The sequence below is a fragment of the Sorex araneus genome, chromosome 5 (genome assembly GCF_027595985.1).
Source record: "Sorex araneus isolate mSorAra2 chromosome 5, mSorAra2.pri, whole genome shotgun sequence".
Taxonomy (NCBI): domain Eukaryota; kingdom Metazoa; phylum Chordata; class Mammalia; order Eulipotyphla; family Soricidae; genus Sorex; species Sorex araneus.
The window spans coordinates 59,770,792-59,787,081 of NC_073306.1; the positions used below are offsets into that span (position 1 = coordinate 59,770,792).

Here is a 16,290-nt window from a genome sequence, read left to right on the forward strand (position 1 = left end):
GATTGTAGTCTGAACACATCCGTTTTGTCCAGTCTTTATTGATAAATTTTGTGTGTTTATTGGCATTATACTAGACTTTCTTTCTATATATAGTGTGGGTCCTGCCCAAAATTAACTTACAATATGGTTGAATTTTTAAAAAAAAATAAAAAAACTACAAAGGTCCTTAAAATACATATTACAACATTTCTTATATAAAAAGCATGGCAGGTAATAAAAGTAAATAAAATCTTAGAACACAAATAAAGCAACAATATTTTTTGCCCATGGGACAAACCTAGAGATCTTTTAAGTTAACAAAATATTTAGTAAAAGCTTTGGTAGATGCATAGAGATATTGTAAGAAAGAATTCATAGTAATTAAGAATACCAGGCAAAATATATTTTATACATTTTCTTAAGGTACAAAAATAGCTACAAATATCTTAAGATAGTTTAAAAAATGTTTCCACCTACTGAGAATGTTTTAAAAAATTGTTATATCAATTGTTATTTTTATAGGCTGAAGTTTATTACTTAAGTTTTAAACTAATTCTTGTAGGGAGTAAAAAGCAAAGATCCATCTAACTGAATTTTCATGTATTTCATGGACCAAAATCCACTTAGAAGACACATGTACACATGTACATATAAAAGATAACGACTAATCTTTTTCTTGTTGGGTAGAATTTGGAAAATAAGGATTTCAATGAAACCTCAATGTTCTGGACCCAATATTTATTCCATGTTGCCTTTCTCCATCTTACATCTAAGATCTTAGCAAGACTTGTATGCCTCTTCACATTATATGCCTCAACTTCTCTTGCCAATTTTTAGCCAATGTTGTAAGGAAGAGATATATTTCCTTACAGTTAAATACAAAAGTATCAAATTCACACTTCAGATTCAAGAAATTGGACAAATTTATTGGAAAAGATCATTCTGAATTGTATGAGAAATATTTTTACCAAATAGTGAATTCTTAAACTATTTCCCATAACGTTATTACTTTCACATATAGGGTTTTAATAAAGTGTTATGTTAAATTACTCAAGATTATTCTGGCTGTTTGGATTTTTTTAATAATAAAATTCTAATATGGAATTTTTCAGATTGAACAACAATATGGAAACAAGGGGCTTTTATTTATTTATTTATTTTTGCTTTTTGGGTCACGCCTGGCGATGCACAGGGGTTACTCCTGGCTTTGCACTCAGGAATTACTCCTGGCGGTGCTAGGGGACCATATGGGATGCTGGGATTCGAAACCGGGTCGGCCGCGTGCAAGGCAAACGCCCTACCCGCTGTGCTATTGCTCCAGCCCCCAACAAGGGGCTTTTAAAGCATTAATTATATTCCAATTGCTAATCTTGTGTATAAATGTCACCTATGTTGAGAATTTACCAAATTAGTAGCCTCTTTAGAGGTATCAAACACAGCATTAATACAATAAGACCTATGAAGAAAATGTCCTAAGGGGTTCTGCAAAAATAGGATTTTTTCAGGGGGGAAAGACATATAATGAAAATTGATAAGAAATACTACAATGCAGTAGACATTAAAGCACATACTATGTAACATTAGTTTTAAGGATAGAGATAAGAAGAGACAAAGGTACTTGAATTGTTTAAAAGCAAGATCAAGGAGGTATATAAATATATGATAGATGGGTAATTTTTATAAATGCAAAATCAAAAAATGAACTTATATCTAAATTCTTGCCTACATTATCCATGTGGGCAAATCTTTTGTAAAATTTACACTATTTTGTAAAAATAAAATAGATGACAGCTACTAGATAGAGAGATGATGGTGGAGAGATATAATACAAACGTGGACTTTATTACTATGGTTGTAAATACATGCCCAATAGTTACATCAAATTTTTTTCTAAATAAAGGAATTATGTATAACCTTAGTTCTGTGTCAAATTCATATGTCCCTTCAAATATAGGTTTAAATGAAAATTATGTTAGTTTACAATTAAGTCACTGGCTCAGCTATTCAAGAAGAATGACTCACTCTTTTGGTTTAGTTTGTTTGACAGACTAATCTATTTGATAGAATTGCTAATGGAGTCAGAATTTTCAACAAAACTGCTGAAAACTTGCTTCTCTTTCCAAAATGTTCTTGTAGATATGACAACACAATGTTTAAAAAGAAAGTACAATAAAAACAAAAACAAAACACATATTGAATGTAGTTAGGAAAGGAAACAGAGGAAGAAGAGGGGAGGAAAATGGCCAGAGAAAGTTGATTGAAATTCTAATTAACTAGAGGTATATTGTCTGAAAGGTAACAGTTTACTTAAAATATTTGTTTAAACCCCACAAGATCTTGTACTTCAAACAAAATTCATCGTTTTATTCCATTAAAAAGTGATTATTTCATAGCCATCACTTATTAATTTTGCCTTCTTCTTGCATTTCACCCAAGAAAAAAATTTTCTTAAGAAATTCTGAGCTGATAGTGATGAATTAGGAGACTGTGCTTACAATTTTTATTTCTTTAGGCCCACCGTTTGGCACTCCAAGGCAACCCTTAGCTACAACACTGCTTTCAGACTTCGAAGACAGATCACAATTATGTTGATTGCTGAGTCATTAAAGGTACATAATCAGAACACAGGTATAGGAACTTTTAGTTCCAAATTAAAAGCAGAGGGATCACAGCCTCTTCAAATATTAATCATGTTTGCATAAATATTCTTTCTAGTTTAATAAGTTTTTGTATTGTTTATTAAGTTCTCTCATTATGTTAACTTTTTACTGTCAAAAACTTACACTTATTTTTCAAATTTATAATATGAAATCACCGACTGGATCCCACAGGACGTCAAAAGACCATGTGGCCGCCCACCTACGAGATGGTCAGACTTCTTCGTCAAAACTCTGAACGAACAGTTTGAGGTTCTTTGTGTTCCTGGAGCGAGCAGATACCATTGGGCTACACTAGCACGCAACAGGGATGAATGGAGACATTACTGGTGCCTGCTCGAGCAAATCGAAGATCAACGGGATGACAGTGATGATGACAAGTGATAATATAAAATCAAAACTATCATAAAATAAAAGATGTCCACATCCGTTGATAATTGAGATAAAGGTTTGAAGTTGGACAAAGATTCCTGAAAGATGGGTTTTTCTTTTTCTCTTTCTCCACCAGTCATCATCTACGAAATTCTGTTCAATTTCTTAAACATGTACTTAAATTCCATTCTAAGAAACTAATTGAACACCCAGAGACACAGATTAAATCTGGTCTTAGAGACTAGTATATACAAGAAAAAAAATCCATTAAAATAAAAACAATAAACATGAAGAATCCAAATTAAAATATAAAACTCCCCTTCTTAGTTGGGAAGAAATGCACCGATTCGGGAAGGAAGGATTACAGGAAACTGGAGGTGGGGCAGAAGTCCAACTTCATTCTTTCATTATCTGTTAGAATAGAAAGGGAAAGATGTAATAAGCATGGATAAGGATACTTTCTTTGTTGGTATGATATAAATACAGACATTCAAGTATTCGCCTTCTGAAGCAATTATTTATGTGTTTAAAAGTTTAAAAAATTTAAATAACTCAGTTATGCCTGCAGATAATTTAGTAATGCTGAATATGTCACCTGCTAGTGGAGGAGGTTCCCAAAGTGCTTGGAGACTCCGGGGTCTCTCCCAACCATATTTAGCTGTCAGTGACAGCCTGACTGTGCTCAGGCAGGCAATGTGGTTTGGGTCAGTTTGGTGGGAGGCAGCACCTGTACCACATTTTATGGTGTTTGGGGCCACTTAGGATATTTGAGAGATATTTGAGGCTGGCTGAGGGGTCATGGGTACCGGGGTTCAAACTCCGTGTTTGAAGCCCTGAGCATAGCCTGGTGTGGCCTAATACAAATAGGAAAAAAAGATATACAGTTCTAGTTAGGGTGAAGTAAAACATAGATCCTCACACATTGATATTGAAGTTTTAAATTTCTGTAATTCTCTGGGAAACAGTGAAATTGTATAGTCTTTAAAGAATATTACATGTGTGCATACTATTTGCTTCTTAAAGTATACTTCTAGAAGGGCCAGAGAGATAGAATAGTAACTAAAGTGCTTGCCTTGTCATCAAACCTGGTTTGACTCTGCATGTGGTTCCCCAAACACTACCAATAGTCATCCCTGAGCCCAGATGCAGGAATAAGTCTTGAGCACTGTTGGATGCCCAAATCCTGACCATCCACCCCTATACATACACAAAGTGCACTCAAACTTTATATAAGCATGATTGTTTAAAATTCAGTCAGCATGGTGTTATAGTTCTATTTATCATAGTGCAAGATTTAAACAATCATGATTATATAAGCTACAGTGGATCCTGTCATTCGATTACTATATAAACATTAACATTATTTTAAACAAGTTGCCAAATAGTCCTGAATATTAAAATTCAGTCATGTACGTATAATTTTGGCATGATCATGTAAACAGAATCAAGGAAATTGCGAAAAAAGGAAGAGAAGGAAATATACTAAGATAAGGCTGGGCTCTTTTTGAGTAATGCAAGTAAAGTAACTAGTATTTCTTTCTAAGTTCATGTACTGAAGGTGAAGAGGAGGGCAAGTTAAGAGTCAAGAACTGAAGGGCAGGTTAAGGGTTAACCGTTGAAGTTGCCCTTTGTAACTACTTGACTGCTTTGAAAGACGTCTTCAGGACCTACCCCTGGGTAGGACTCTGTCACCAAATGGGCCAACAAACTGCCCTAGGAACTATAGGCAAACATTTGCAGGAAAATAGTTAACAGTCATCAAATGTTTAGATATGCAAATAAAGTGACCTATGTGTGATCCCCTTTGATATGTGAGATTTTCATTTGTCAACAAATGTTTAGATATGCAAATTAAGTGACCTATGTGATTCCCTTTGATATGTGAGATTTTCATTTCTCCCCCAAAAGGGTATAAAAACAGCTAGCTTTTTGAGTTTGGGGCCTTCGGTTATGCCACGCTATTGAGGCACAATTGAAGGTCCCAATATAGCTATATTGGCTTAAATAAACCCCATGCATTTGCAGAAAGAGTTGTCTTGGTTTTGTTCTTTTGTCTCTCCGAGCCTCCCCCGGGCAGAGATCTGCCGCCCCTAACAAAGGTTTCTATAGAGATTGGCCTCTTTTTACAATGGGGTAAAGTATAATAAGATTTGAGGAAACTATAATAAAATTTACTTTGAAACATTAAAAGGAAATTAGAATGCTCCTACTGATAGAGATGGGAGCTGGATACTGCCCTTTTCCCAGTTGCTCTCCTTGCACGAGACTCTACTATAGGAAAGCAGTATGTGTGAATCTTGCATTCGATACACATATTTGGCAGAGTATATAGTCTCATAAAGCTGAATTGAGTCTGCCAATATTTTGTTGGTCTTTTGGATTTTTAAACTCTATTCCAGAATCAGTTTATTCTTGTCCTTTCATCATAATTACACATTTGATTGCCATCAAAAACCACAGTTAGATCTTTCCCTAATGCAAAAGTGATGGTTCTATTTCAGCCATCAAAGAACCAATGGTCAAGGAAATTGGGTTGCTTGAATGTCCATATCCTTTATAACTTGTGCTGAGAAGAGAAATTATTAGAGCTGACATAGTTCAGGAATATAAAACAAAATGAACAAGTGGACTTTCTGCTAAAATGAAAATTCACATATCTGAAAAATCAAGAGTGCCATCTTTGAGAAAAAGAATAAAATTTTTCCCTTTCTCTTGTTAATAAAAGATCACAGAATGCAGTAACTCCCGGAACAATATTAACCTGCAGTTATTACCAGAAATATTGAAAAGAGGTTTTTGAAGAATCAAATGCTGAAATTTAACATGACCAACCATCCATCAAATTTGACATATTCTGCTTTCTAGACTGTTTGTTTATGGAAATATGCATTTGAACAAAATGAATATAATCAAAAAAATAAGTTAGAATGTGACAGCCAACCAAACGGAGATCACACTAAATTCAAATAGAGACCATTTGAATGTTTAAAACAAGGGAAGCTAGTCCTAAAATAGTAACTATGAAGAGGTTCTGGTGTTAGAATGCTGTATGCATGAAACCCTATTATTAACAGTATTGTAAATCACAGTACCTAAAATAAAACAATTAAAAATTTAAAGCAAACTAAAACTAAGTAAAATAGCCTTGGGGATAGTTCTGTGAAAAAACATGCAAGTTCTTTCATGGTATGAGAGCTGATCAGTCATAAAGTCAGACTAGAGCCAATAATAAAATCTCTTAGTTAGAACATATATCAATGAAGTTGTGAAGATGATAGCTCCTTTAAGAAATCTTGTCCTCCTTAATCCAGTGAATATGCTTAATTTACATTTGAATTCTTAGAGCTATTCTCAGCGTGAAGTCAGGTCAGAATAAAGAGATGGAGGAAGTTGATGCTGTCCTCCGGTCAGCTTCTAAATCTCACCTTTCCAAATGTTCACTCCACATCAAGGTTGAGGAGCACTGGTGCGGTAAGGAGATGGAACTGGATGCGTAGTTGTTTTTGTGGTGCCTGATCTGTGAACAGACAGAGGGGTTTAGTGGAGAGAATCATGGGCTACAGTTCCATTTTGTCAGATGACACTCCTGTGAACAACCTAAAGTAAACCCAAACAAAATGTATATATCAGGATACACTGACATCAAGTTAATCAAGATTTTTAGATCATCACCTTCTTGCCTCCATGCTTCAATCACACTCTTAGTTGCTCCCATATTTTATACCAGATGTTACCTGAGAATAGGACTTACCTCATTTGACTTCTAAATCCCTAGGGCATTTATCACTTCCCTTGCTCTCTGTGGAATGAAAACTCAGCGACTGAAAGTAATTGGTGTCAGTTAATCTAATTTTCCCACTCTCCCACTTTCATTGAGTTCCTGTTGCTCCTATGATAAAGACCAGACCTGTGAACATGATCTCACAGGTCCAGTCTGACCTAGCCTCTGGTTTTAATACATCCCTGTAACTCTTGTATTCTATGCTGACCATCTTTGCATATTGTAAACAGTGTCATTTCCTGCTTCTTACCTAAGGCCCTTTGCACTGGATGCTGCTTCTGCCTAAGGAACTGTCCTATTCTTTCACCTAAACCTCTGCAGATCTTAACTTTGTATATCATTTTCTTAGCAAATCTCTGGTTGAGTAGGAATAGGTCTCCCGTTGTATGATGCCCACTATTTTCTGTGAAAATAATGGGGAGCACATAGCTATTTGTGAGATTAATCATTTATTTATCATTATTTCTAGTCTACATACTCCATAAACGCAGAAACCATGCCTTGTTTTGCTTATCATTATGTCTCCAGAAAGTACTACAGTGCCTGACACATGCATCCTGATCAATCCTCTGTCGTCTAAATAATAGTTTATATTCATTAGCTACTATAAAGAATACTAAGAACTCTTTTATATAATTCTCAGAAATCCACTTATAATAGAATAAAATTAATTCTGACAAAAATAATTAGAAAGAAATGAAAGGACGTGTTTTCTTAGACTTTTTAATTCAATTTCTAGAGACCTTGTTTCTCAAAAGTTTAGTTAAGATCTTTCTCTTTCTTTCTTTTCTTTTTTTTGGTACTTTCAAAGATTCGACCCAAGGTCTCAAACATGAGCTCCATTCCTATCCCTGGATAAGGTCATCTTAAAAAGCAAACCCATCCCAAATGGTATGACATTTCATAAGACATCCCTACAGACACGTTATTCTCCAATTTTGACTATGCAAAGCAAAGAGATCATTTCTATTTTTGGAGGTCAGTGTTATTTAAAGGACAATAAAATAACTTGTGTTTTATGCAGTAGAAATTACCCCTTGGCCAATATCTATTTTAGAACTAACAGGAAAAGCTTGGTTGATAGAGACTTTTTATAGAAATATTGTTACTGAAAAGTGATCAGAGTGGAAAAAGTGGTAAAAACAGATTTTCTAATTTATTCTCTAAAGATTTTGTCCCTATTGGAAAATGCCTTTCTATGATATATGAAAAAAAAATCTAGTTAGTGGGACAGAAGATAACATAGCCATTAGAGTCCATGCCTTACATATGCTTTGACCCTGGTTTCATTCCAAACATACAAGGTCCCCTGGTCATCCAGGTGTAGTCCTGGAGGTCACAGGGCCTGACACACGTTACATCCTGAGGCCCTTGCATTGAACCACTGGCCTGGTTAGAGAGAGTCTCCAATGGAGCCCTCTCCGGTGCCTGAACCCCATTTGGGAGGCCCAGCTCAAAATAAAAACAATTTAGTCAGAATGTTTCTGTTCTAGACACCGACAAAATTTCTTTTTCTGCCAGGATACTTAGACTCTTGTTTAGAGACCTGTTTTAACTAAGTAAATATACTTGTGTTGCACTATTGGATCAACTTGAGCATCAGATGTAACTGTGGGACTTTGGATAGCATGTGCCTCTCCAATGTCAAGGAGCAGAAAAAGAAGGAATTAAAGTACAAGGCACTGCAAAGGCACCCTGCAGAAACAGAAGTTCAATGGCTTGGTGTGGCTCCCTCTTGTCTTCTCCACTTTTTTCCCTCCCACAACCCTATTATCAGTGTGGATATTCTACTTGCTTCACTTCTGTCAGTCTCACTAAGAATCTCAACAGCTTCACTATCTCATCTAATTTCTGTGGTTTACCCAGACACTGGACTGGAACAATAGCACCGTAGGTAGGGCGTTTGTCTTGCATACAGCCTCCGAGAGGGATGGGTTTGATTCCTCCGTCCCTCTCGGAGAGCCTGGCAAGCTACTGAGAGTATCCCGCCAGCACAGCAGAGCCTGACAAGCTACTGCGGTGTATTTGATATGCCAAAAACAGTAACAGCAAGTCTCACAATGGAAATGTTACTGGTGCCTGCTCGAGCAAATCGATGAACAATGGGAGGACAGTGTTACAGTGTTACTCAGACACTGCAATCAGTAGATCATTAATGGCATGCTGTTAATATTTTTTTATGAATCTCTTCCATGATACTTCTGTTTAACCTTTGCACCACTATTTAGATTCTTCCTTTTATTCTTTTTTTTTTTTTTTTTTTTTTTTGCTTTTTGGGTCATACCTTGCGATGCACAGGGGTTACTCCTGGCTCTGCAGTTAGGAATTACTCCTGGTGGTGCTCAGGGGACCATATGGGATGCTGGGAATTGAACCCGGGTCGGCCGCGTGCAAGGCAAACACCCTACCTGCTGTGCTATTGCTCCAGCCCCACCTTTTATTCTTCTTAACTTTCATATTAGTTTGTACTATATGAAACTGATATTATGTTGACTTAAAACTTATTGTGCCATGGGGCTGCAGGTAACACAGCAGGTAGGGCACTTGATATGCATGCTACCGGCCCAGGTTTTTGATCACCAGCATTGCATGTAGTCCCCTGAGCACTTCTAGGAGTAATTCCTGAAGAGCCAGGAATAAGCCTTGAGCATTGCTAGGTGTGAATGCCCCCAGTCCCACGCCCACCTTCAAAATATTGTGCTTTAACAGTGGTGGAGGAAAGTGGTTAACTGGAAGAGGCGGTGCTGAAAGGTGGTAAAGTTCAATACATGCAACTCTATCAGTAACAGTAAACCACAGTACCAAAAGTTGTTAAAAAAAAAAAAGAAAGAATAGTGCCTTTCATAGAGACAGGCTGGTGTGTGGGAGGGAAATTGGGGACACTGGTGGAGGGAAGCAGACACTGGTGGAAGGATTGGTATTGGAACATTGTATGCATGAAATCTAATCATGAATAAGTTTGTGCACTGTCAGGAGTAATTCCTGAGTGCAGAGCCAGAAATAAGCCTTGAACACTGCCAGATTTGAAACGCCCCCCCCCTTCCAATCATTTGTATCACTTGTCTTCCCATTGATCTTTGAGTTGTTTGAGCGGGTGCCAGTAACGTCTCCATTTGTCCCTGTCGAGTGCTAGCGTAGCTCAGTGATATCTGCTTTCTCCAGGAACAGGAAGAGCCTGTTCATTCAGGGTTCATTCAGGGTTTTGATGAAGAAGTCTCACCATCTTGTTGGTGGGTGGCCACACGGTTTTTTGACGTCCCGTGGAATCCAGTTGATAACAGCTCTAGTCCAGTGGTCGTCTCTGAATCACATTACATATCCAGCCCATCTGATATCCAGCCCATCTGTATATATGTGTATATATGTATATATATGCATATATGTGTATATATATATATATTGCTTTGACAATAGTAGAGGTAAGTAGGTAACTGGGAGGAACAGTAGGTGCTGGAAGGTGTAAAGTGCTATACATATAATCCCTATCAGTAACAATACTGTTAACCACAGTGTCAAACGTTATTGAAAAAAGTGTCTGTCACAGAGGCATGGTGGTGTGTGGGAAGGAAAGGGGGGGCATTTGTGGAGGGAAGTGGACACTAGTGAAGGGACTGGTGTTGGACCATTGTATGCATGAAGCCTAATCATAAATAAAATTTAGTGACTAAATAAAATTTTAAGAAATTGTGCTTTGGAAATTATATTTTATTTAACAGGATATAAGTCTAATCAATGTTTCTGATCAGAGCTTTTATTCTAACACTTCCATATAATTTCTTAAGCAAACTTTGGAAAATCTTAATAATCTTTGAAGGTTCTTCATTGCTACAGGATAAAATTCTGAAGTACCTAAGGGTATAAGTACCTAAATACCACTGAGTGACTTAAATCTGAACTTCCAGTCTTATTTATCCTGTTTCTTTTCATTTAAATTTTTCTTTAATCCCTCAAAGACAAAGTACTCATTCTTTAATGTTCTTTCACAACCCATTCCTGTGAAATTAGCTGAACCTTATTTCTAAAATATTTCTCTTTCATTGTCTAGAATTAACTACTTGGTTTAGTCTTTTATTTTCTTAGAAAAATATCATTCTTTCTGTCACATTAATATAACAGTGCTTGTGCTATTTGCATGTATTTATAATATTTCATTTTTTCAGTTATTCAGTCTCACATAGTCTGATTTATTATAATGAGTCTGAATAAAATGTAGAATTTTAAGCAAAATTTGGATTCTTCTCAATAGTAGTCAACAGCACAAAGTCAGGAATGACCAAATATTTTATCATTTAGAAGAACCTACTAAACATATGTCACTTTATCAGGTACATTGATGTGTTTAAAGTTTGTATATTTCTCTTGACTCTAGACATAGATAATTTGAGATACTAGAATCTTTTTTTTTCTTTTTTGGGTCACAGTCAGCATTGAATAGGAGTTATTCCAGGCTCATGAACTCAGGAATTACTCCTGATGGTGCGAATTACTCCTGGTGGTGCTTGGGGGACCATATGGAATGCTGGTAATTGAACCCAGGTCGACTGCGTGAAAGGCAAACTCCCTACTCGCTGTGCTATCAATCCAGCTCTAAGATGCTAGAATCTTAAATAATATCTTGAGACATTCTCTGGTTCTGTTCCACCTAACTGCATAAACCTTTTCCTTACTAGAATAGGGTGCTTTTCCTCATTAGACTAGGGTGAAAGCACTTAGTGGTTCAGTATACATTTTTGAATTAATGACTGGTAAGGACTGTTTTAGACTAATTGTACCCAGACAGAGAGCATGAGTCAAAGATTTGTGTATAAGAAACTGACTTGTGCTCTCAAGATACACCAGTAAGGAAATGAGAAACCAAAGCAAAGAAGAAGCGAATTAGAATGAAATTTTAGATTTATCAAGCCTCAGTTTGATCCCCTAGAAACAGTGCCAGGATCGTACCTGGCAGTGCTCAGGGGTTACTCCTGGCTCTGTCTGTGCATAGGGAATCACTCCTGGTGGTGCTTCAATTACCATACAGGGTGCTGGGATTGAACCTGTGTTAGCTGCGTGCAAGGCAAGCACCCCACATGCTATCTGTCTAGCCCTCCTCAACATTTAAGGTTGTCTGGTCTGTTGTCAAAATGGCAATACTCCCCAAAGCATTATACAGATTAAATGCGATCCCTATAAGGATACCCATGACATTCTTCAAAGAAATGGATCAAGCAATCCTAAAATTCATATGGAACAACAAACGTCCAAGGATAGCTAAAACAATTCTTGGGAAAAAGACGATGGGAGGTATCACCCTCCCCAACCTCAATCTTTACTACAAAGCAGTAACAATTAAAACAGCATGGTACTGGAACAAAGGCAGAGCTGTAGACCAATGGAACAGGGTGGAATACCCTTACACACAACCCCAAATGTATAATCATCTAATCTTTGATAAGGGAGCAAGAGATGTGAAGTGGAGCAAGGAAAGCCTCTTTAACAAATGGTGCTGGCACAACTGGACAACCACATGCAAAAAAATGGGCGTAGACCTTGACCTGACACCATGCACAAAAGTCAGATCAAAATGGATTAAAGACCTCAACATTAGACCACAAACCATAAGGTACATTGAAGACAAGGTCGGCAAAACCCTCCACGATATTGAAGATAAAGGTATCTTCAAAGGTGACACAGAACTAAGCAATCTAGTAAAAACAGAGATCAACAAATGGGACTACATTAAACTAAAAAGCTTTTGCACCGCAAAAGATACAGTGACCAGAACCCAAAGACTATCTACAGAATGGGAAAGGATATTTACACAATACCCATCAGATAAGGGGTTGATATCAATGGTATATAAAGCACTGGTTGAACTCTACAAGAAGAAAACATCCAACCCCATCAAAAAATGGGGTGAAGAAATGAACAGAAACTTTACCAAAGAAGAAATACGAATGGCCAAAAGGCATATGAAAAAGTGCTCTACATCACTAATCATCAGAGAGATGCAGATCAAAACAACCACAAGATACCACCTCACACCACAGAGACTAGCACACATTCAAAAGAACAAAAGCAACCGCTGTTGGAGAGGATGTGGCGAGAAAGGGACCCTTCTACACTGCTGGTAGGAATGCCGACTGGTTCAGCCCTTCTGGAAAACAATATGGACGATTCTCAAAAAATTAGAAATTGAGCTCCCATTTGACCCAGCAATACCACTGCTGGGAATATATCCCAGAGAGGCAAAAAAGTATAATCGAAATGGCATCTGCACATGTATGTTCATCGCAGCACTGTTTACAATAGCCAGAATCTGGAAAAAACCCGAATGCCCTAGAACGGATGACTGGTTGAGGAAACTTTGGTACATCTATACAATGGAATACTATGCAGCTGTTAGAAAAAAGGAGGTCACAAATTTTTTATTTAAGTGGATTGGCATGAAAAGTTTCATGCTAAGTGAAATGAGTCAGAAAGAGAGAGACAGACATAGAAAGATTGCACTCATCTATGACATATAGAATAACAGAGTGGGAGACTAACACCCAAGAATTGTAGAAACAACTACCAGGAGGTTGACTCCATGGCTAGGAGGCTGGCCTCACATTCTGGGGAAAGGGCAACCCAGAGAAGGGATCACCAACTATAATGTAGTCGAAGGCCATGTGGGAGAAGGGAGTTGCGGCTGGGCTGAATGAGGGCTAGAGACTGAGCACAGTGGCCACTCAACACCTTTATTGCAAACCACAATAGCTAATTAGAGGGAGAGAACAGAAGGGAATGCCCTGCCACAGTGACAGGGTGGGGTGGGGGGGAGATGGGATTGGGGAGGATGGGAGGGATGCTGAGTTTACTGGTGGTGGAATATGGGCACTGGTGAAGGGATGGGTTCCCGAACTTTGTATGGGGGAAGCATAAGCACAGATGTGTATAAATCCGTAACTGTACCCTCATGGTGATTCATTAATTAAAAATAAATAATTTTATTAAAAAAAATAAAAAAAAATAAAATTCTTACTATTTCAGATCTACGCTATAGTAAAGAAGTGAAGATAGTTACTACTATTATTTATTTACAGTACGATAGCAGTAAAGGATTTGTTATGCTTTGTTTCGGAGGTTCCCAAAATTAGAAGGGCTACTGTAACAATTTTAGAAAAAATAAAAAAATCACTCATTAAAAATAAAAAGAAACAGAGCCAGGAGTAATCCCTGAGTATAACATGAAATGGCCCCTTTCCCACCCCATCAAATTTATCCCATCTCTAGACAAGTGGTTTGGGCTTGTGGGGGTAAGGTGAAATAAAACTGTCTTATTCTGTTAATAGGTGACTCTCTGAAGGTCATAGGGTGAACAGTGAGTAATGAGACAAGCAGAATATGAATATGGGCATATCCTGTGTACATACAGGCTCTAAGTGGTTCCAATTAAAACTCCAATTATATGCATGTAAAACCAAGCAAATACTTGGCAAGTTAAGTTTAGCTGGGACTTGAGCAGGATGTGTATTAGGGTGTAGCACTATTGCACTGTTATCCCGTTGTTCATCGATTTGCTCGAGCGGGCACCAGTAACGTCTCCATTGTGAGACTTGTTGTTACTGTTTTTGACATATTGAATATGCCATGGGTAACTTGCCAGGCTCTGTCATGCGGGCTGGATACTCTCGGTAACTTGCTGGGCTCTCCTAGAGGGACAGAGGAATCGAACCCGGCCATGTGCAAGCAAACACCCTACCCGCTGTGCTATCATTCCAGTGTGTATTGTTGAAAATAATCTAGTTCACTCCCATTAATGATGCCTTGTATTGCTTTAGTCTGGGGGACTTTGAATCAACAATAAGAAGCAATATTTTAATAATTAATTACCTTGGGTGGATGGGGGGAAAGGATGAAGACATTAAATTAAAACCAACCATAAGTAACGTGACATCAATTTAATGCATGATTCCTTTAATACATTAACTTTATCCAGATCAAAGCATGGGGCTTTTCTGGGTGCAGGATGAACAATACTAAGAAAGTTCTTTTGGATATCTTAGCTCATGCTACCATGAATATTCTTTTGGTGCTGCTCAAAGACTTTCCTGCTTAACATACATCCTCATTTCCTTGTATTAATCAAGCTTATAGCTCTGCTATTAAACCATGTCCACAGGATGTTTAAAGACTCTAGTTAACATAGAAATAGCTTTCTGGGCGAGTGTGTGTGTGTGTATGCATGTGCATTATCTTTTACAATTTGACTTTTTTTAAAGCAAGTTATTTTTCTTGGCAACTTCAATAGAAGGACTGACATGAATGCTCCCTTCACTGAAACCTAAATCTAATACAGTTGTTTGGTCTTGTGACCATGACTTGTTGGAGACTCGGAACTGTCTGTGGCTTGGCAGAAGGTACCTGATGCCTATATTACTGAATCATTTTGTCTGTGTCTGGTGAACACTGTGGTCGAGGCACTTTCCAGAACTACAAGTTGCACCACAAGACTATAGTGACTCTTAAGCAAGTCACTAGAGTTCCTTCAGCTCAGCCGCATCAATTTACTAATTTCTCCACATTCACTGCCTGTTCCTACCCGGCTAAAGGCCATATGAACAAGTAACATGGAAGGTCTTGCCGCTGTCATCAGAGTTTCAAAGCCAGATTTTTATTATGCTGTAAAGACTGAGTAGGTACCTGAGGAACAACAAGAAAACCATTCTAAAATTATTTAACCTTCCATCATTTCTAATAACCTGTGTGCTGATTATAGAGCATCTTATCCCAAAGCTCTCCTTCCTCTTCTATCTTTCTTTTCTTTTTTTCTTTTTTTTTTGGGTCACACTCAGTGATGCACAAGGGTCACTCCTGGCTCTGCACTCAGGAATCATCCCTGGCGGTGCTCAGGGGACCACATTAGATGCTGGGAATCAAACACGGATTGGCCGCAAGCAAGACAAACGCCCTACCCGCTGTGCTATTGCTCCAGCCCCCTTCTTCTATCTTTCTATTCCTGGCCCTATTCCATCTACTTTGAGTAGTCTTAGGTTCTCCTATCTTAGGAAGTATAATACACAAACATTTGTGATTGGCTGCCAGACCCTCCTTTTTCCTATAAAGGTGGATCAATTTATCTTTGCTTTGCTTTCCCAGGGCTGGAGCGATAGCACAGCAGTAGGGCATTCGCCTTTCGAGTGGCCAGCCTGTGTTGGATTCTTCCACCCCTCTAGGAGAGCCCGGCAAGCTACCGAGAGTATCGTGCCCCCACGGCAGAGCCTGGCAAGCTACTTGTGGTGTATTGGATATGCCAAAAACAGTAACAATAAGTCTCACAATGAGAGAAGTTCCTGGTGCCCGCTGGAACAAATCAATGAACAACGGGATGACAGTGACAGTTGCTTTCCCCATGAAATCTTTCTCCATGCAATATATTAGCTATTGCTGTTTCTTCTCCTAAATAACAATGCTGGGGAACTTGAAGATACTACTTTGGACTAGATGCTTGCCTGCGACCAACCTAGGTCCTATCCCTGG

The 16,290-nt window shown here is 38.0% G+C and overlaps 1 protein-coding gene across 1 annotated transcript in view; it reads right to left on the reverse strand.

Moving 5' to 3' along the window:
- Positions 1 to 3,330: 3,330 nt before the first annotated feature.
- The window catches only part of PTGER3 (prostaglandin E receptor 3), an 86,056-nt gene continuing 73,096 nt past the window's right edge, over positions 3,331 to 16,290 (reverse strand). Inside the window, exons 3-4 of the mRNA XM_004603351.2 lie at positions 6,434 to 6,525; positions 3,331 to 3,419 (exon numbers count right to left, since the gene is read on the reverse strand). Coding sequence (XP_004603408.2) covers positions 3,416 to 3,419; positions 6,434 to 6,525 — 96 coding nt within the window. The 3' untranslated portion in view covers positions 3,331 to 3,415. The remainder of the gene's footprint in view (positions 3,420 to 6,433; positions 6,526 to 16,290) is intronic.